Source organism: Varanus komodoensis, unplaced genomic scaffold (assembly GCF_004798865.1).
Source record: "Varanus komodoensis strain SLA01 unplaced genomic scaffold, ASM479886v1 scaffold3, whole genome shotgun sequence".
NCBI lineage: Eukaryota > Metazoa > Chordata > Lepidosauria > Squamata > Varanidae > Varanus > Varanus komodoensis.
In genome coordinates this window covers 33698651-33717983 of record NW_025335761.1, presented here as the reverse complement: position 1 = coordinate 33717983, position 19333 = coordinate 33698651, and the positions used below count along the sequence as shown (strand labels likewise).

At 38.3% G+C, this 19333-nt stretch overlaps 1 protein-coding gene across 1 annotated transcript in view; it reads right to left on the bottom strand.

Annotated features, from left to right (window-relative positions):
* TTC6 (tetratricopeptide repeat domain 6) overlaps window positions 1-19333 on the bottom strand; it is a 44817-nt gene that overhangs the window by 347 nt on the left and 25137 nt on the right. Inside the window, exons 7-12 of the mRNA XM_044435776.1 lie at window positions 15052-15171; window positions 14545-14618; window positions 12703-12913; window positions 3177-3329; window positions 2900-3070; window positions 491-716 (exon numbers count right to left, since the gene is read on the bottom strand). Of these exons, the coding sequence (XP_044291711.1) occupies window positions 491-716; window positions 2900-3070; window positions 3177-3329; window positions 12703-12913; window positions 14545-14618; window positions 15052-15171 (955 nt within the window). The remainder of the gene's footprint in view (window positions 1-490; window positions 717-2899; window positions 3071-3176; window positions 3330-12702; window positions 12914-14544; window positions 14619-15051; window positions 15172-19333) is intronic.

Sequence of the window (19333 nt, the reverse complement as noted above, 5' to 3'; positions counted from 1 at the left end):
TGCATTGTTATGTGAATAGCCTCTTGGTTGTGATAGGAGCAGGATAATCTGTAATATGCTTTTGAAACCAATTCAGTAGGGAAATAATAAATCACACTGGCTCCAGTTCAAAGATCTTTGCATATAACATCTATTTGCTACACAGAAGTCTCTCCCCCCATTGAACTATTGAGCAGTGTTGATGACCTATTTGCAAGCAGGTTAAAGAGGCCACTTACATTAGAAATACTCGCTGACATTCATTTGCCCACCTGCCAATAGTGTTTTGATATTTCAGAGCTGACCAGCTATGCATGCTTGAAACACTGCGCATGCACACTTACATGTTGCATGACTTCACAGTCCCCACCCAATGCAGCACCCCTGTGTCTCCACAGACTGCCCTTCGGGTTTATACTATTAGCAAATCTATTTCAGGGTTTGCTGTGCCTATAGAAATAGAGCCAAGTAGGTAAGTGACAGTATGTATATTGAACTTCAAGTCTAGTACCTTTTGAAATGTCCTCCTCAGCTTGCTCATATTGCTGTAATGTGCTGTAGAGGTTTGCCTTGTTAAAATATATTGCTGCAGAGAATGGAGAAAGGCAAACTGCTTTCTCAAAATCTTCTTTTGCATCTTCAAAATTTTTTAACAGTGTATTTGTAATAGCTCGATTCAGGAATGCAGATTCATTTTTTGGATCAAGTCTCAGTGCCTGGGAATAATACTTATTTGCCTATAAGATTAATGGAATGAAATGTATACAGTTTTAAAGTTACTAATTTCCTTTTTAAAACACCTAGTAACTTGGGAGATACATGAACAATGACAATGTCTGATCTCCAAGAGTATTACTACAGTAAGCAAATTATTTCAAAAGAAGAGTTGGTTCTTTTCCAGAAGTATAAACTACTGACTGGGAACTTTTCTACTGAAGGCTGTAAATCACTGTATCTACTTTCAGTTTTGTCCTAGAACTGAAATCCGAGCTCACACAGAGTTTTTCCTTTCCTGCTATACAACCTCTAGGTGGAGCTGTGCTATAGCAGAATAGCACAAAAATACACAAGAAACAGCACTTTTAGAAATAAAACTCAGAAATTTTTCAGAAATTTTCACCATTCCAAAATAACTTTATAACTTTAAAATAACTTTAAATAATTCTAGAAATGTGCTCTGAAAAAAACAAAAGGATCACAGTGCTGTCTAAAGCATCTGTAAACAACCCCAGAAGTGCATGTAGAAAATGTTCTCACTCACTCATTTCCTGAGAATTCAGATACATGTAATTCCCAAGCAATTGCATTCCTGTTTATGCTCTGTTGTTCTGGGTTTTTCCCCCAAGTGTTGATTAAATGCACTTTTTTGCAATTCCATTTTGATTCTAGAACAGTCATTAGTTGTGAACTGACTGTAGTGCTAGCGTCTCACCGGGAACAATGGAACAGTTTTCAACATTGCCCATAATTGCTTGTTCCATCTCTCTAGTTCCAAGCAGTACACTCTACCCTGTCATTGCTCTAACTAAAAATGGAGAGAAAAGCAGTGGTGAAAATGGCAAAAGTTTTCCTCCTCAGCTATAAACATATCTAAATTTCCAGAAAAATGTACACTGTGGGATGGGGGAAGTTTATCATTTCCATTTGAAGCTTTTAAAGTTATAAACAATGTTGTGTTTGAATACAGCTGAACAGAAAAGGACTTTGAAAAAGCAAACGGAAGCAATGATAGTGGCTCATGGAGCAAACTGCTTTTCTCTCCAAAGGGCTGGCATTGGAGAGTGGTGTAATGACTAGGTAATATACAATTGCCACTGAATAGGGTCAACCTTAATATAAATGTTCTCTCTCAGTATCATATATTATCTACAAATACAGATGTGTTTGGTTACTAAGTTACAGGATGATCCAGGAGTTATTTAATTCATATTGAATTTATAATAAGAACAGTACAGGGCTGCAATTTTTATTTGTATGTATGTTATCTGCCGTCAAGTCATCTCTGACTTATGATGACCCTATGAATGATAGCCCTCCAAAATGTACTGTCCAAGTTCAAGGTTGTGGCTTCCTTTACAGAGTCAATCCATCTCATATTTGGTCTTTCCTTTCGTCTTCTGTCTTCAACTTTCCCTAAAATGATTGTCTTTTCCAGTGTGTCTTGCCTTCTCATGATTTGTCCAAAGTATGACAGCCTCGGTGTTGTCATTTTTGCTTCTAGGGAAGGCTCTGGCTTGATTTGATCAAGGATCCACTTTTTTGTCTTTCTGTCAGTCCAGGGTATATGCAAAGCTCTCCTCCAGCACCATGTTTTGAATGCATTAATTTTCTTCCTGTCAACTTTCTTCACTGTCCAGCTTTCATACCCAGATAATATGAAAATAGTTATTCTCCAACCACTCAAACCCTCTCCGTCCAGTCTTTCTCATCTAACAATAGAAAATGCTTGCATTTTCCCCAGACTGTCTTCCATCAGATACACAGGAGTGGTGGCTCTATTACTCATCACAAACTTCCTCATTCTCTCTCTAGCACTGCAACACTTACTTCTTTCCTTGCAATTGCTGCTTCCTGAGTAACTTTCTATGCACGGTAGTAGGGAATATATCAATGCTACAATACTAATTCTTTTGTGTTAATTTTAATAGAAAACTACTGTGGCTCTTACACTGATTTTCTTTCCTGAAATGGCTTCCACTTGAAAATGTCCTCACTGCCCTCTACCCAAAGACTTGTACAGAGAGATCTTTCTGTGCATCCTAGAAGAGTAACACTTACCTTTAAGCATCAAGATTAACACATCTTATTAAAGAATGTGGTCTGTGTTTTTAGAATAGCAAATGAGCCTAGTTGAAATCATAGTTACATCCAAAGAAAAATTTTCAATAAATACTTTGTGAGCATAGAATCAAATACAGACCTGAGAAAATTGCCTGTTTAACAGGTAGATATTTGCTGCATTGAAATATGCCAAAGCATAGTTGGGATCAATGGTAATAGCCTGCTGATAGTCTTTCATGGCACAATTTAAAAATCCCATAAACTGGTTAATGACACCTCGATTTGTAAGCAATTCTGCATTGGTAGTTATCTGAAATATAGTAATAGAAATACATTTACAAGAACAAAATGCATAAAGAAAATACTGATAGAAGCAAAATGTATATCAGGATAGCAACAATAGCTTAAATATTTACCTTCAGAGCAGCATTTGTATCTTGAAAGGCAGCAAAATTATCACCCATCTGAAGACAGACTATAGCTCTCCCATCATAAGCTAAATGACATTTTGGATCAATCAGAATGGCTACTGTAAACTGGGTCCAAGCTTTCTGAAACTTTGCAAGAGCCTAAAATAATTAAGCATACTCATTAATGAGATGAGATATAGGTTTCCTTCCTTCTGTAAAGATTTGCACAGAGAAAAGGTGTTGAACTCAAGGATCGTTGGCCAAATCTAGCTCTCCAGAATTATTCAGATGGTCATCCTCCTTTTCACAGAATCCACTTCCTTTCCCCCACCACTGAGATTGTTGCACTGTCTATTCTCATTAAAGTATTAAAATGTCTCTCCTAAAGTTTAGTTGCTGACAGTAAATTCTTAAAGCTAAAATATACTAGTCATTTTGGCCATATGGCTTTTACCTCTGACCCCACTCGCTTTTGCCTTCAGCAACCCACCACCACTAGAATGTATCTCTTGAGTACCACCCCAAAATTGAATTTGTCTCTCAAGAGGAAAGAGATGTAACAGCCCTGTAACTAGCTACAAGGAAAACAACATGGAAACTATTATTTTCTAATGAGGTGTTCCAGAAATCATCCTAAACTTTTGCCAAGAGATTATTCTAGGTATGCTTAAAACATCATGAATTGACATTCAAATGCCTGATATCCATATCTGAGCCTGCAGATATCTGTGTTTATGGGTAAAAATAGCCAAATCCAGCATTCTTCTGCAATCCTAAATTTACACAATAGAAAAACAATCTGATGATGTGCCCTTGACAACATTTCCTAAAATGACAGAAGAAAGGATTATTGAGAAGGAAATATGAGTCCAAAGAAGACAAGAGGATGAGTTAATGCCAACAAACCTTGAGCTAACTGGGACATGATTTTGCTATATTCATATTTTAGTGAAATAAAATACACCAACAGAAAAAATAGAAACATTCACAGAATTATCTGCAAGAGAGTAGGTCAAGGTGAAACCTACACAATACATGTCTATGCATATAAAACCCCTAGTAACTTTAATGAAGTTTACTTCCATAGTCTAAATGGAGATCATAGTCTAAATTATTCCAATCACTCTCTTTTCTCCCACTCTTAACTGACCATTCTCCAGAGTGAGAGATTCCTACCCAATCTAATCCTTACAACTTTTACAGATGTTCCCCAGCAACATTGGTAAAGAATGGAAAGGGGTGTCAATCTTTATTTAAACCACAACTCCATCCTCTTTTTTATTTTTACAAGTCTTTGTGGCTCTGCTAGTAATAAAGAAACTCAACTTGTCTTGGCACCTCTCCTAATTCTATCATTGTTCATGGCATTTTCTTGAAGGGATACATCACATGTATGTCAGGTATCAACTATATGCCAAAACTTATGTAATCTTATACAGGGGCCCTGTATAAATATGAATTAGTGGAAAAGTATTAGAAATGTTGTAGGAAGTCAGTAATATTAGTTCTTAGTTTAAAGTTTTAATTCAAACCTTTATAATGGAATCACTATCATGTAAAACATAATTGCTATAGAGCAACATATATGATTTATATCTCATATATCACTGTTTTCATTCACTTGATCCATTTTTTCTTGCATTCACAGAAAGGATCTTTGATCCAGTGGAGACACCTACTCATGGAGGAGGAGCGAAAGTGATTTCTTCCATAACCTCTGTAACCCATCATGAAATCTCTAACACTGTTCTGCAGGGTCTTCTAATCTTCTGCAGCAGGTTTTCTTGGGTGGGGGAGAAGGAATAGTGAAAATTGCCTCTCCTGGAGATTCAAGATGGCGTTGGAATGAGATGGCTGTGATTAATGGAGCTTCTGTTATCACGCCAGTATTGCTCAGCAGTAAGTTGTGGGAGACTCATCTAAGCCCTGTCGGGGCGAAGACAGATTGCCTGATATTCTTTTGGTTGATGTGGGATGGCAATCCCATATCCACTGGGAGAAATACAGGCATTTCTCAACCGGACAACACAGGGTTTTTTTAGCCCCTGCAAGTTCTCGACATCTGATGGATTAATTAGCTTATTTTAGCCAGATAAACATCGAACGGCTGGTAAGCATTCTTATTTCTTTTTGCAATACTACCCGTGGAAAAGCTGCATTTGTTTATAATTGGCTTCAGAAAAAAAGAAAAAAAAGCCCTCTTGAAGTCTTTAAGCAGCGACTGAAAGGGGGAGAAAGGAAGACTTTTATCTGAGTTGAAGCCGAAGAAAAAGATTTTTCTTCTAATCTCTCTAAGGGTGAAAAATTAAGATAAATAACTACTGTGGAATTAAATGATAGGACGGTAAAATGTAGAGCGATCATTTTGGATAATTGCTTGGACTTCTGCCAAGACTAACTGGACATCTGCCAGGATAATTTTTGCATTGTGTGGTGTTTTTCTCTCTGCTGTGATGACTTTCTGGTGAGCATTTTTACTTTCTTTTTGCAATTTTACTTGTGGAAAAACGATATCTGTTGTTATTTGGCATAAAGAAGAAGGGAAAGCCCCCTTTGAAGAAGTAAAATAACATCTATTGGGGAATTAAGCTGGCGGCCATTTTCGGCTAGCTTCCATTCTTTCTGGGACTTCTGCCAGAAGACAATGATGACATTGTTTCCTTTTTTTTAAAATAGCCTTTTGCTGCCACCCGGTGGCTATTGGAATTATTGCAAGTCATTTCCATTTTCTTCTTCTTCTTCTTCTTCTTTTTTTTACTGATTTATTCAATTTATATTTTTTCTCCCCTCCCTTTTTTTTCAGTATATTGAAATTTCTTTGGTGAACAACCTTCATTATGGGGAAAACTCAGCCCTCTTCAGCACCCTCCTCAGTTGGTCAAAGTCCAATTCATCAGCCTAAGACAGAAGATGTTGCAAAAAGTTTAAGAGAGTTGCAAACGACGATTTTGGCAATACAGGCGGCTTTAACAACTGTGTCAACATGGTTGGAAAGCTTATCAAATGAGCAAAAAGAACGACTTGATAAATTGGATAAATCTATTAAAGAGGTGACAACTCAACTATCTGATGTTTGACTTAAAGTGGAACAGAATACACAAAAAATGCAACAAGTATGTGAAAAATTGGAGACAGTAGATAAAGAAATATATTTAATTAAGCAAACAAATAAGTCAACATGGGACTCAACAGCTGCATTAGAGATGGAGAAGGCATCTTACTAAGATTTCAGAATATACCTGAAGAGAAAAATGAAGACCTACAAGAACTTATAACTGACATGTTGGCAGAGCTTTTAGAAATAAAAAATGAGGTCATAGGTATGGGAATTGACCTTGTTTTTAGGGTCAACTCCACATATACCAGAAAAAATAAACTTCCGAGAGAAGTTCATGTCAAATTTGCTCTAAGGTCCATAAGAGACATTGTTTTGAAGGCCATACGGGAGAAGCCGTTAAAGAGAGATGATTGTCAGGAGGTGATGGTCCTGAAACAGATACCATGGAGGATTAGAGAGGGACGGAAGAAATATCTATTCCTTACTACCAAACTGATCAAGAAAAAGATTATTGTTAGGTGGCTAATACCAGAAGGAATATTTTTCACATGGAACTCTGTAAGATATAAATTGGATTCAATTTTTAAAGCACAAGAGTTCTATGAGGAATTCAGAGCCATATTGGAAGAGGAAGATCCTGTCGTCTCTAAAGAAGAGAAAAAGGTCCCGAAGCAATGGAAACAACAGCGTACCATTCTGAAGAAGGAGAAATACTGAGGGTTGATTCACAACAAGAAGTACAAACTTTGGACTCAAAGGGGAAAAAAAGGTAGAACTGTAAAGGCAAAGAATAAGTAGATAATTTTATTTAAATATGGCTCTTAAAAAGGAAGGGAAAATTGAATTGTTCTCCTTAAATGTTAATGGACTAAATGGACCATCTAAGAGAAGAAAGATTTTTGCTCAACTTCAAAGTTAGATATAATCTGTCTACAGGAAACACATATTAAGAAACAATGTGTTAAACTTCTGGAATGCTTAAAACTGGGGAAATTGTTCGTATCTTCTGCATTGCAAAAGAAAAGAGATTTAGCACTATATGTTAAAAGAAAAATTGGACCCCAAATATATTCTTGCTGACGAGGATTGTAGGATCTTGATGGTAGAAATTACAATTAAACTTAAAAAGGTGCTCTTAGTGGCAATATACAGACCAAATGACCATCAGGAAACTTTTTACCAAAAATTACACACGCTACTTTTGCAAGTGGACTACCAGACTATGTGTGTAATGGGTGATTTTAATGCAATTGTGGATAAGCGAATCAATTACAAGAGTGAAAGAAAAGAAAAAAAGGGTAGGAGGATGTTTCCAAAGTCTTGTTCCAGCATGCTTGAAGAATTCAGATTGATAGATGCCTGGAGGCATAAAAACCCAACTTTGCCAATTATTCTTTTTACTCAAGCAGACATAGGTCATGGTCTAGAATTGATATGGTTTGGATAACTCCAGACTTAGTTCCAGATTTAATAGAAGCTGAAATGGAGACAAATGTCTGGGCAGATCATAACCTTGTATCTATATCACTGAAAGGAGCTGCAAGGACGCCCAGATGGAGCTTAGATAAAGCATTACTAAAAGATAAAAATTTAGAGAAGAGATAAGCAAAGAAATGCAAATATTCTTTCAAATAAACAAAGCAGAAGAAACTTCTTTACAGAGATTTGTCTGGGATATAGCTAAAGCCTATGTTAGGGGACTGATAATAACTTACTCAGCAAAAATAAAGAAAAAGCGAACAACATTAGTAGAAGAACTGAGGAAATGGGAACAAGAACTGCAGGAGGATCCAACAAAAAGAAATCTTAGGGTCCAAATGAATACTTTAAAGCATAAATTGAATCTCTTGGATATAAATGAAATTACTAAGCAAATGAAATTAGCCAAACAGAGTTTTTTTGAAAATGCTAATAAACCGGGGAGATGGCTAGCATATAAAGTAAAAAAGGAAAGAGAGAAGAGACTGATTTTGAAACTGAAAGACAGAGAAGGATGACTACAGGTACAAAATACACAAATCAAGAAAGTAGCTGAAGACTTTTTCGCAAGGTTATACCGGAAGGAGGAGATTCTGATCGAGAAGGCAAAAGAAAACATTTGAAAGGGAGACTTACCAAAACTACCAGAAAAGTATCACAAATTATTGAATCAAGAAGTAACAACTATGGAAATAACAGACACAATTATGCGACAAAAGAACAATAAAACCCCTGGTCCAGATGGGCTACCAGCTGAATTTTATAAATCTTTTGAGGGAGTTTTTGCTATATTTTTTAAAGATATATGTAATGGAGCACTGTTAAATGCTAAAATACCAGATACTTGAACAGAGGCAAATATCACATTAATACTGAAAGAAGATATGGACTTAACACAGATTCAAAATTATCGACCTATATCATTACTAAATGTGGATTATAAAATTTTTGCCTCTATACTGGCAGAAAGGTTGAAGAAGTTTTTAATAGACTTTATTCATCCAGACCAAAATGCTTTCCTGCCTAAAAGACAAACGAAGAACAATCTGAGGACTATCTTGGATATTTTTTTATTTTTATTTATTTATTAAAACATTTTTATATCCTAGAAAACTATGAGACACACATGGAAAAATCAATGGCTCTGCTGTTTTTAGATGCCCAGAAAGCCTTTGATAATGTTAATTGGCAATTCATGAAGCAACAGATGGCTCAAATGGAGTTTGGGGGAAAATTCATGAATGTGATATCAAGTATCTATCAAAGACAATCAGCCAGGATTTTAATTAATGGAGAACTTACAAGGGCGATAGAGATACAAAAGGGTACAAGGCAAGGATGCCCGTTGTCACCCCTATTGTTCATTCTGACTTTAGAGGTTTTGAATAGAATTGTTAGGGATGACGAGAACATTAAGGGTACTAAAATTAGAGACAAAAATTATAAATTGCAAGCATTCACAGATGATTTGGTCTTCATAACAGAGGAACCTTTTGTAACAATCCCTAAACTTTTACAAAGGATTTAAGAATATGGTGAGGTTACAGGGATGAAAATAAAGAAAGAAAAAAATGAAACTTTTAGTTAAAAATCTTATGCAAGATCAGAAAAAAAAGACTCCAAGAACAAGTGGATTTGCAGATTGTTAAAAAGGTTAAATACTTGGGAATCTATCTTACAGCTAAATGCACAACTTTGAAAGAAGACAATTATGATAAATTATTGAAGGGTATTAAAGGTGATCTGGAAAAATGGGCCAATTTACAACTGTCTTTGATGGGAAGAATAGCACTTGTTAAAATGAACATACTACCAAAACTTTTGTTTTTGTTCCAAATGATTCCTGTAAAAAATGATGAAAATTTTTTTGAGGATTTAAATTTTCAAATTTTGAGATTTATTTGGAGAAAAAAGAAATCAAGGATTAAATTAAAAATGCTTCAAGAAACCAAATAGAATGGGGGTTTTGGTCTTCCTGATTGGATGTTGTATTATCAAGCGTCTATTTTAACTTGGCTAAAAGAATGGATAACTTTGCGAAATAAGAGAATTTTGTATCTTGAAGGTCATAATTTGCAAATGGGTTGGCATGCTTACATGTGGTACGAGAAGGTTAAGTCTCATGGGACTTTTTTAAGTCACTTTATTAGAAGATCATTAATGTCAGTGTGGGAAAAGTTAAAGTCAAAATTGTATAATAAATTACCAAGATGACTTTCACCAATGGAAGCCTTTGTGTATCCAAATGTATTAAACTTTGAAAGGATCATAAGATATGATGATATTATGGACAAGGATGGAGGCCTGAAACTAGATCAAGAAGTACAAGAACAGGGACTCAACATCTCTTGGTGGTATAAGGCGCAGATGCAATCAAGATATGCTAAAGATTGTAAAATATGGGGGTTTTATAAAGACCCAACAGCCTTTGATCAAGTGATGTGAAAAACAGATGAGAAAATGATCAAAAGAATTTATGAGTTCTTGCTTGACAGGAAGATGGAAGGGGAACAGGTTAAGGAAACTATGATAACAAGGGCACAAAATTTTGGATATAATATTGAATTAGAAAAGTGGCAAAAGCTATGGGAGAGAAATATCAAGGTAACTTTAGCAACTTCGTATAAAGAAAATTTATATAAAATGTTTTATAGATGGTATTTGTCGCCAAGTCAATTAGCTAAGATGTTTCCAAATATGTCAAACAGATGTTGGAAATGTAAACATGATGTGGGTACTTTTTACCATATGTGGTGGACCTGTGAATATGTGAAAAAGTATTGGATTAAAAGACATAAATGGCTTGAGGAAATGCTACAAAAACCCTTAGCTTTTAAACCTGAAATTTTCTTATTGGGCATTATACCGGAAAATATTAGCAAACAAGAAATGTATTTGATGGTACATTTAATCACAGCGGTGAGGATTGCGCTTGCTCAATACTGGAAGAGTGAGGAACTACCCACAGAGGAACTGATTTGATAAAAGATTCTGGACTGTGCAGAAATGGACAGATTGACTCTATTACTGAAGGAGAAAGAAGATACTGACTTCTATCAAACTTGGGACCTTTTTATGATTGGCTGGAGAAATGGGACTTGGCTTAGATTTAAAGATGTTCTTAAACTTTTATAGATTGATCTGAACTTGATTATAGAATGTTAAAAAGATATGTTATAGGGGGCTGACCCAGTACATCCGATGTATTTGATGATTGATGTTTTTAGTTTTTTAGTTTAAATTTTTTTTAATAAAAATCTTTATTAACAAAAATGCCTCTCCTCTTGCCTCTCCTAGGACCATCCCATGAGCAAACACCTCTGCATCTACGCCCATATACATAAGCAGCAGCTCTACATATTTTGGATATTTTAAAAAATCTCTAGCAATTCCAGAGACAGACACATGCCTAATTACACCATACTGTATCCCATGCCGCCCACATGCCAGCAGTACCGAGTGTTAACAAAATGGTGAGCTAGTACAGTGGTACCTTGGCTCACGAACTTAATCCGTTCCAGGACTCTGGTCGTGACCCAAAATGGTTGTGAGCCAAGTTCAATTTCCCCATACGGTTCAATGTAAATAAGGTTAATCCATTCTGTAACTATTTTTTAATCAGTAAAATGTGAAACAAAGTGACAAAGAACAAAGATCAAGGCCATCTCCCCACCCTGAGCATGAGCGTGGCCATCTCCCCCCTCCCTGCACAAGCATGATTGTGCCCATCAATCCTGCACACGCCTGTCATTCCAGCACACTTGGGGGGGGGGGGGGAGACAGCGCGATCACAGGTACACTGGGGGGGGGAGAGACGGGCGCAAATGGGGTGTGCTGGGGGAGGGAGAAATGGGCATGAACACAGGCGCATGGGGGGGGAGACAGGCGCGATCATGCTGGGGGGGAGAGATGGCTGAGATCGCAGTTGCACTCCTTCAGGAAAGGTGGGTGCAATCACGAGCGCGCTCCTGCAGGAAAGACAGACGTGATCTCGGCCATCTCCCCCCCACCACCGGCACGATCACAGCCATCTCCGCACTCTGGGGGGTGGGTTGGGGAGATGACCGTGATCATGGTCGCCACCCAATGTACAGTTCGCAACCTGAGTTAAAATTTTTATGAAATTTTGTGTTCGCAACCCGATTTGGTCGTGAACCAAAGCGTTCATGAGCCAAGGTACCACTGTGCTTGTTCAAGCAACCTGAAATGTGCAGGAACATTCATTTCCAAAATAGGTCAGTTCAGCAGAACTCATAGAAAGGAGTTCTCATTGGAAATTAGCATTTTCACTTGTTTCCAGGGTTCCTTTACAGAGCACTGCCTCTTCATTCTGCAGTGAGTTCCACTGATACAACACAACAAATGAGAGCCCAAAATTCCACTGGATATTGTCCAGTGCCATCTTAGTAAATCAGGAGCAGTCATAATAATGATCCACACCACTGTAAGTCTGTATGCTTTTTTCTACTGAGCCACTCTTCCCTATGAATTGAATAGAGAAACAAGTACTGTTTTCATTACTATCCTTATCTGAGATCCCAGGAAGCTAGAGTACAACCATGGAAAGACTCACAGTCTCACTATATGCACAAGTTAATTTGTCAATGTTTAGAACTTTAAGCCTTCTTAACTCAGACCCATCAGGCATCAATGCTATTCAAATTTTCAGTGCCAGGTTCAGACTGCCCTCTGTTCCCAGGTATTTAATAGCATATGAGGTCAGTTATCTTTAACAGGTCTAATTTTTATTGCAACTATTTTTAGCTGTTTAATTTGCTTTTAAGTTTTGTAGCCTGAAATTTAAGGCTATATTTTATTATTTTGTAAATGTTGTTTATGATTCTGTGAACTGTTGTGAACTTCCCAGGGAGCTTTTGTTACTGGGCAGTAGAGAATTAAGGTAACTACTACTCCATGAAAAAATTGCAGAGAGAATTCTTGATTCACTTCCTATTTTCAGCAGGATTTTGTAACAACACAGTCAAAATCCATTACCTGCAAATTGTATCCTAAGCAAAGTCTGGCCTTTATACATGTTGGATCAAGATGTATTGCTTTCAAGAAATCTTTCAGGGCTTGTTTGGTGGCTTCCTGATGACCAAATTCCATGTATGAATTCGCTCGTCCAATATAGCCATCCAAAAAAAAGGGATCTAATTTAAGAAGCTTGGAATATGAATGCACGGCTTCTTCATACTTCTTAAGCCTAAAATCAATATACATTAGAAGATTGATTTATTAGCAGTATTTGAAGCTGTATAATTTAAGTATACATATTTTAATAAGGAAACAAGCAATGATAACGAGAGAGAGAGAGAGAGAGAGAGAGAGAGAGAGAGAGAGAGAGAGAGAACTGCCAGTTTCTAAATATCCCCCTTATCTCTGATACATGCTCCCATGCCTTGTTTTGACAAGGCTCACAGCATTTAATTATATAGCTCTCAAAATTCACTTCTTAGGTTGCAGATTGAATAAGCCAAGTGAGGTAGGTGACTCAGATGCAAACTACATTTTTCTGTTTCATCCAAATGAGTAAACTATGGTTTGTAATTCTCTGCCCTATAAACTGCTCTAGAAGATTTCCTACGTTGGTTTCCAATACTAGTTTTCCAGACAAGCATAAAACCAGTTTGCTGGTTCAACTGAACTTTCAAAACATACATGAGTTTCAGGAAAATCTTGTTTATTTTTTAAGTGAGGGTGTTACAAGGCATTTGAAAGAAAACATTCTAGACTGATGCATGTGTGTGTGTTGCATAAACGTGTTAACTACTTTAGACAGATTACTGTTGCGTCATCATCTTCACAGTACAAGATATACAGATTTAAAAGGTATATGTTATTGCACCATCTGCTCATGCAAGCATAACTCTTACTTTAACAATGAAATCTCCACAGCAGAAAATTTCTCATTTTGCCCAATGAAATTTTCTGTACAGCTTACAAGGAGTTTCTATGATACACATCAGGATCTCAGGTATGCCCTCAGTGAACTGAGTGCAAGATTGCTAATAAATCCTGTTGAACTGATATTTTCTACTCTGCATTGCTAAGATAGGAACAGGAAGCATAAAAGACAGTTTGAGAATGAGCTTTAAAAACAGAACAAAACAAAACCAGAGGCTAAAGCATAAGTTGCCTATCCAACAGCTACTAGGAATCTAGTGGAAGTGTTCTTACAAGCGTTGATGTTAAAAGAAGCAACAAAAAGATGCATAAACATCATAAATATTTTGATATTACTAATACCAAGCATTAAGTAATTGGGCCATACATAGGCTTATAGAAATTTAAATCACTCCATTTGCCAAAGTACTATTATGCAACTGTATATCAAGTCTATTGATTTTCAGGTCTCTGAACAGGTCTAACAAGCTCTCTATGGAATGCTGTTTCCTAGCAACCACTTGAAAGTGAGCAAAAAGACAATGAACCATTGCACAATTAAAGTGGATAAGAGGAAAATGTATGGCACCTGAAAAATATGAAATCCCTTTTCTTTATACCAAGGCCAGATCTATCATCCTACAGAATGAAGCACCCTGTTTCATATAGTATCAGAAGAACAGAATAAATGAAGACAAGCTGGCATTTGAATTCTGGTCCACCAATACTTTTTCATATGTTGGCCATAACTGGTGATAGATGAGGAGTTCCCATTTTGGGCTCACTTCAGGCAGTAAAATATATAGGGTTGTCACTGTTTTGTTTTGTTTTGTTTTAGTTTTGTTTTTGCTGAATTCCTTCCAATTCTATCCCTAAGCTCTCCTGTAATTTTTACTGTAAATAGTGACACAAATATATTTCAAATTCATTCTGGTCAGTATTTAGTATTACCTATGATAACAGAGTCCAATAACTTGAAGTAGTTGTCTATCTTTTGGTTTACTCTGTGCCACCTCTTTAAAGTCCTAAAAATAGAGAAAGATAACACATTGTAATGCACCCTACATATATGCCTATGAAGCAATTAATTTATTTTATTTATTCAACTGATATGCCTCCCCACTAGCATAGGCTCTCTCAGTACTTGGGAATCCTGGGTGGCTGACCATTACAGAAACAAACTGTTTTTCTAAAGACTGAAGTCCAAGCAAAGTCTTTTCCAGTGCCCAGCTTTAGCTCTCGTTATGTTAGAGAGAAACCCAGTTTGCCTCAAAAAGCAATAGAAACAGTCCAAAGTAGCCCAATTCAACTTAGGCTTCTACCAAATCTGATATGCATGCCTAGTATCCAGCAAAGGAACTTATAAAACAACATTTTTCAAGCTGTTGCAGTCTATAGTACAAAAGACAAGAAATCTATTATTTTGTAAGTACCATACGGGAGAGGGGAATTCTATACCTCTAGTGCATTATCATGCTGGTCCAATTCTATATAGAGTAGTGCACGGTTGATCAACACTTTCAGGAAAGTGTCATTGCTAGTTTCTAGAAGGAGAACAATCCCATAATCTTTCAATGCCTATAAAAAACAGTGGACATAAGTGTTGAAAAGTAAAAAAAACCATGACATACATGTATTAGTTTAGGGAATTATTGCCTTTACAAAGGAATTCCCATCTTCCTTATCTTTAAAGGCTCTAGAAATTTGTTTTCTATTATATAACTGTACTAGGTATTATACATTGAGAGAAAGAGAGAGAGCGCAGCTCCCCCCCCCCCACCACAATTTCAGGAAAAAACAGAAAATAATTGCAAGTTTTTGTTAGAACATTGATTTAAATGCACTAAAGTTAATATAAATATATGCTGTACATATTGGCGTAATAAGATTCAGGTTGGAAATTTATATTATGTGAATTCAAGAATCAAGTCATTCTTTCTTCCTATTTTAACTCTGATAGCCAGGATTGCAAAGTAGTGAATCTTTACTATAATAATACAGGTTAAAGGAGTGCCTTGACTTTCCCTTTTAAGGAGATGAAGTTATAGTCAAAATGTGGCAGTTCTTTACTTCAGTCATGAAAAGATTGATCTGCTCTAACAAAAATTATTTCAGACCACTTCTTGCTTTTTTACAACTCTGACATCAACTGCGATGGTTACCTATATGTGAAAGTTATATTTGCTCTGTACTCTTAATCTTTCAAATTTGAGAAAGTTATTAAAAATAGAATTTCTTTCAACCAACAGATGTAGGTTCCAAAATGCTGCTAAGCCATCAGGTGGAACTGCATTAGTCTGTAGATATTGACATTCTGTTCCAGTATTTTGTACAACATAAGGCTGTAACTTTAAGAAATCCAGACTGACATCCTATGTAAAAGTAAGCCCGAAGATGCCTTCCTCAACTGCAAAGGGAAAAAGGCCAAAGCGAGTGATGATGCAATGAGATCATTAGCATCTGGTCACTTATTCCATGTTTGAGTCAGCTACACTAGCTTGAGTAACTCATGGTTAGATTAGATGGAAATCAGAAGCTAAACATGAATATACCACAGGCTAATAGGAAAGTACCAAAACAAGGAAATCTACCTCATTCAGGCTTGATGGATTTCCTGTTTACTTTCCATCTGATGACCTGAAGTGGGTTAAGTCAGGGTGGGGTTCAGATTTCTGTCTCTTAAGATAAACCACATTTTGCATATCTTATTTAATAATTAATTAAATATGTGCAAATAAATGCCCCAAATCCTCATGGCTCTAGCACGTACACAAAACAGCCACATGGTTTTCAGGTGCTAGTTTGTGCAAATCAGAGGTTAAAATGCAAACATTGCAAGTTCATCCTACAGAGAGATGGCAGTGGGCTGGTTTAGCATGCACCACAGCATGTCAGTGCCAGCACAACAGTTAGGGTTGGGGTTGAGCTTCAGGTTAGGGTTTGGAAAACGTGAGTCCCTGTGCATGACCAGAGGCCCAGAACTTATCTCCACTGGGTAAGGTAAGTGAGCAGTCAGCAAGAATATCCTGAATTCTGCCTTCTGAAATTATTTCTGAATGTGTAAGAGCCATACTGGCATATTAAGGGTTAAACTTCTGGAAAATCTGGTTTCATGTACATTTTCAGGTAAATCACCTAGATTAGGCAAGTACAAAGAACTATCAAGAAGTATACCCTGGGTGCTGCCTTTGTGCATGTTGTCTCAATGTAAAGTGATTACACTTGGGTGTTTGGGTCGGGATAAAGACTACCTGGGTCCCTGTGCATGTTCAAGGGCCTAGAAAAGCAGGTTGCTTACCTGTAACTGATGTTCTTCGAGTGGCCATCTGTGCATTCACATATATGGGGGTGCTGCGCCTGCGCAGTGCCTAGGTCGGAAAGATTGAAAGCTAACAGTTTTTGGCAGGAAAACTCCGCTCCCCTCCCCCTCGGTAGCATATATATAGAGTGGAGTGTCCGCCATTTTCTCCAGTCTCTGGAGACTGAACGTTCGCCACCTCACGGAGAAAGATGGTATAACAAACTATCAGGTACCGTCGTATCCCCTTCCAGTACCGATGCCATAAAAATATGAGGTACCGAAGCAGTATTATACGGTAATGATGACGAAACCACTCACCGACACCGAGTGGGGCCGGCGGGTGGGTTGTGTGAATGCACAGATGGCCACTCGAAGAACATCAGTTACAGGTAAGCAACCTGCTTTTCTTCGTCGTGGCCTCTGTGCATCACACATATGGGTGAGTAGCAAGCTTACCAGAAACGGTGGTGGGCGGTGTTGCTATTGAAGAACGGCAGAAAGAACAGCCCTCCCGAAGGAACAGTCTCTTCTGGCATGCATGTCAAGGTGATAGTGCTTCGCGAAAGTACAAGGCATAGCCCAAGTTGCTGCTTTACAGACATCCTGGATCGTGACACCCACAGCAAACAAGGAGGAAGCCGACACCGCTCTAGTAGAATGGCCCCTTGGAACAACAAGTAAGTCCATCTTTGAGAGTTGGTACACCAATGAAATGGTTTGAACAATCCGTTTCGACAGCCTCTGAGATGAAACAGGTGATCCTTGGTCCCGCTCAGAGTACTTTACAAAAAGCCTATTGGAGCGTCGAAGAAACTCCATACGCGATCTATAAAAGGCTAAGCATTGTCGAACATCCAAGGTATGCAAGGACCCCTCGATCGGGTTTGACGGCGATGGAAAGAAAGCAGGTAGCACAATTTCTTGGTTCAGGTGAAACGGTGTGACAACTTTAGGTAAAAAAGTTGGATCCATCCTTAGGACCACCTTTTCCTTATGAAAGTTTAAGTAAGGTGGATCAATTCGAAGAGCACAAAGCTCACTGGCTCTACGAGCTAAAGTAACAGCAACAAGGAAGGCCGTTTCCCACGAAACGAGACACATATTGACAGTGACTAAGGGCTCAAACGGTAGTTTCGTAAGCGCCTGAAGGACAACCGAGAAGCTCCATGTCGGCATAACCGGCCGAATAGACGGATGGAGATTCTGCAGTCCTTTAAGAAATTTTCGAATAACACCGAAAACACGGTGTACCGAAAACACGAAAATTTGCGAAAACACCGACAATCCTTGTACTGTACCTCTATAATGTGACATTGCAGCTACATAAACCTTAATTGAGGAAGGTTTCAGTCCCGAGCAATGCAGGTGCAACAGAAACTGAAGAATATTCTCAACTGACGCCGTAACCGGGTTAAATGAGCTAGATTCCACAAAGGATGAAAAACGGTGCCACTTTGCTGCGTAGAACTTTCGAGTTGACGGCCTTAGTGCAGACTCGAGAATCCTTACAACGTCCGGATCAAGGGAGCTCAGTCCCAACAACATTCCCGTCGGTACCGAGTCAGTGAGGGGGTCAGACTGGTCATGAGTTGAGGTACCGACTGATCTAGTAGTTCTCTGTCCCAAAACAGTCTCTTGGATCAATGAATCCTCCACGCAGTGAGGCTCAACGACAACAAGTCCGGGTGACGGACAGCGCCGTTTTGCTGAGTTAGTAGATCTTGTATGCTTGGAAGAAAAAGGAAATTGCCGTCCGAGATCTGAAGGAGAGTGAAGAACCATGCTTGATTGGGCCACCAAGGTGCTATGAGTATTCCTGTGGCGGCGGCGTGCACTATCTTCGAGATGACTTTGGTCAGTACAGGAATAGGTGGGAATGCGTAAAACCTGATGTGTCCATGGGATCATAAGGGCATCCCCCATCGATCCTGGTCCTATTCCCGCCCTGGAGCAGAATTTTTTGCACACCTTGTTTCTGTGGGTAGCAAATAGGTCTATGTCCAAATGTCCCCACAGTTGGAACAATTGAATGCAGACTTGGTGATTCAGTTCCCATTCATGGGTGATCAACATGTGTCTGCTCAGGGTGTCTGCCTCTTCCTTGTCGGTCCCGGCCAGATGAACCGCCAAAAGGGTTATACCTCTCGGGATACACCACTCCCAAATGTCCATGGATAGGCAGGCTAGAGCGATGGACTTTGTTCCGCCCTGTTTGTTGATATAGAATACCACCACTATGCTGTTGGACGTGATTTGTACCACTTGGTGGTGAAGAGCTACTTCGAAGGACCGGAGTGCCTTGAAAATCGCTAGTAGCTCGAGGTAATTTATGTGGCTCAACAATTGTTGGCAGTTCCACATGCCCTGGGATCGAAGGCCCGCACATACCGCACCCCACCCGACCAGCGAAGCATCGGTGTATAGAGTCATCGTCGGGTG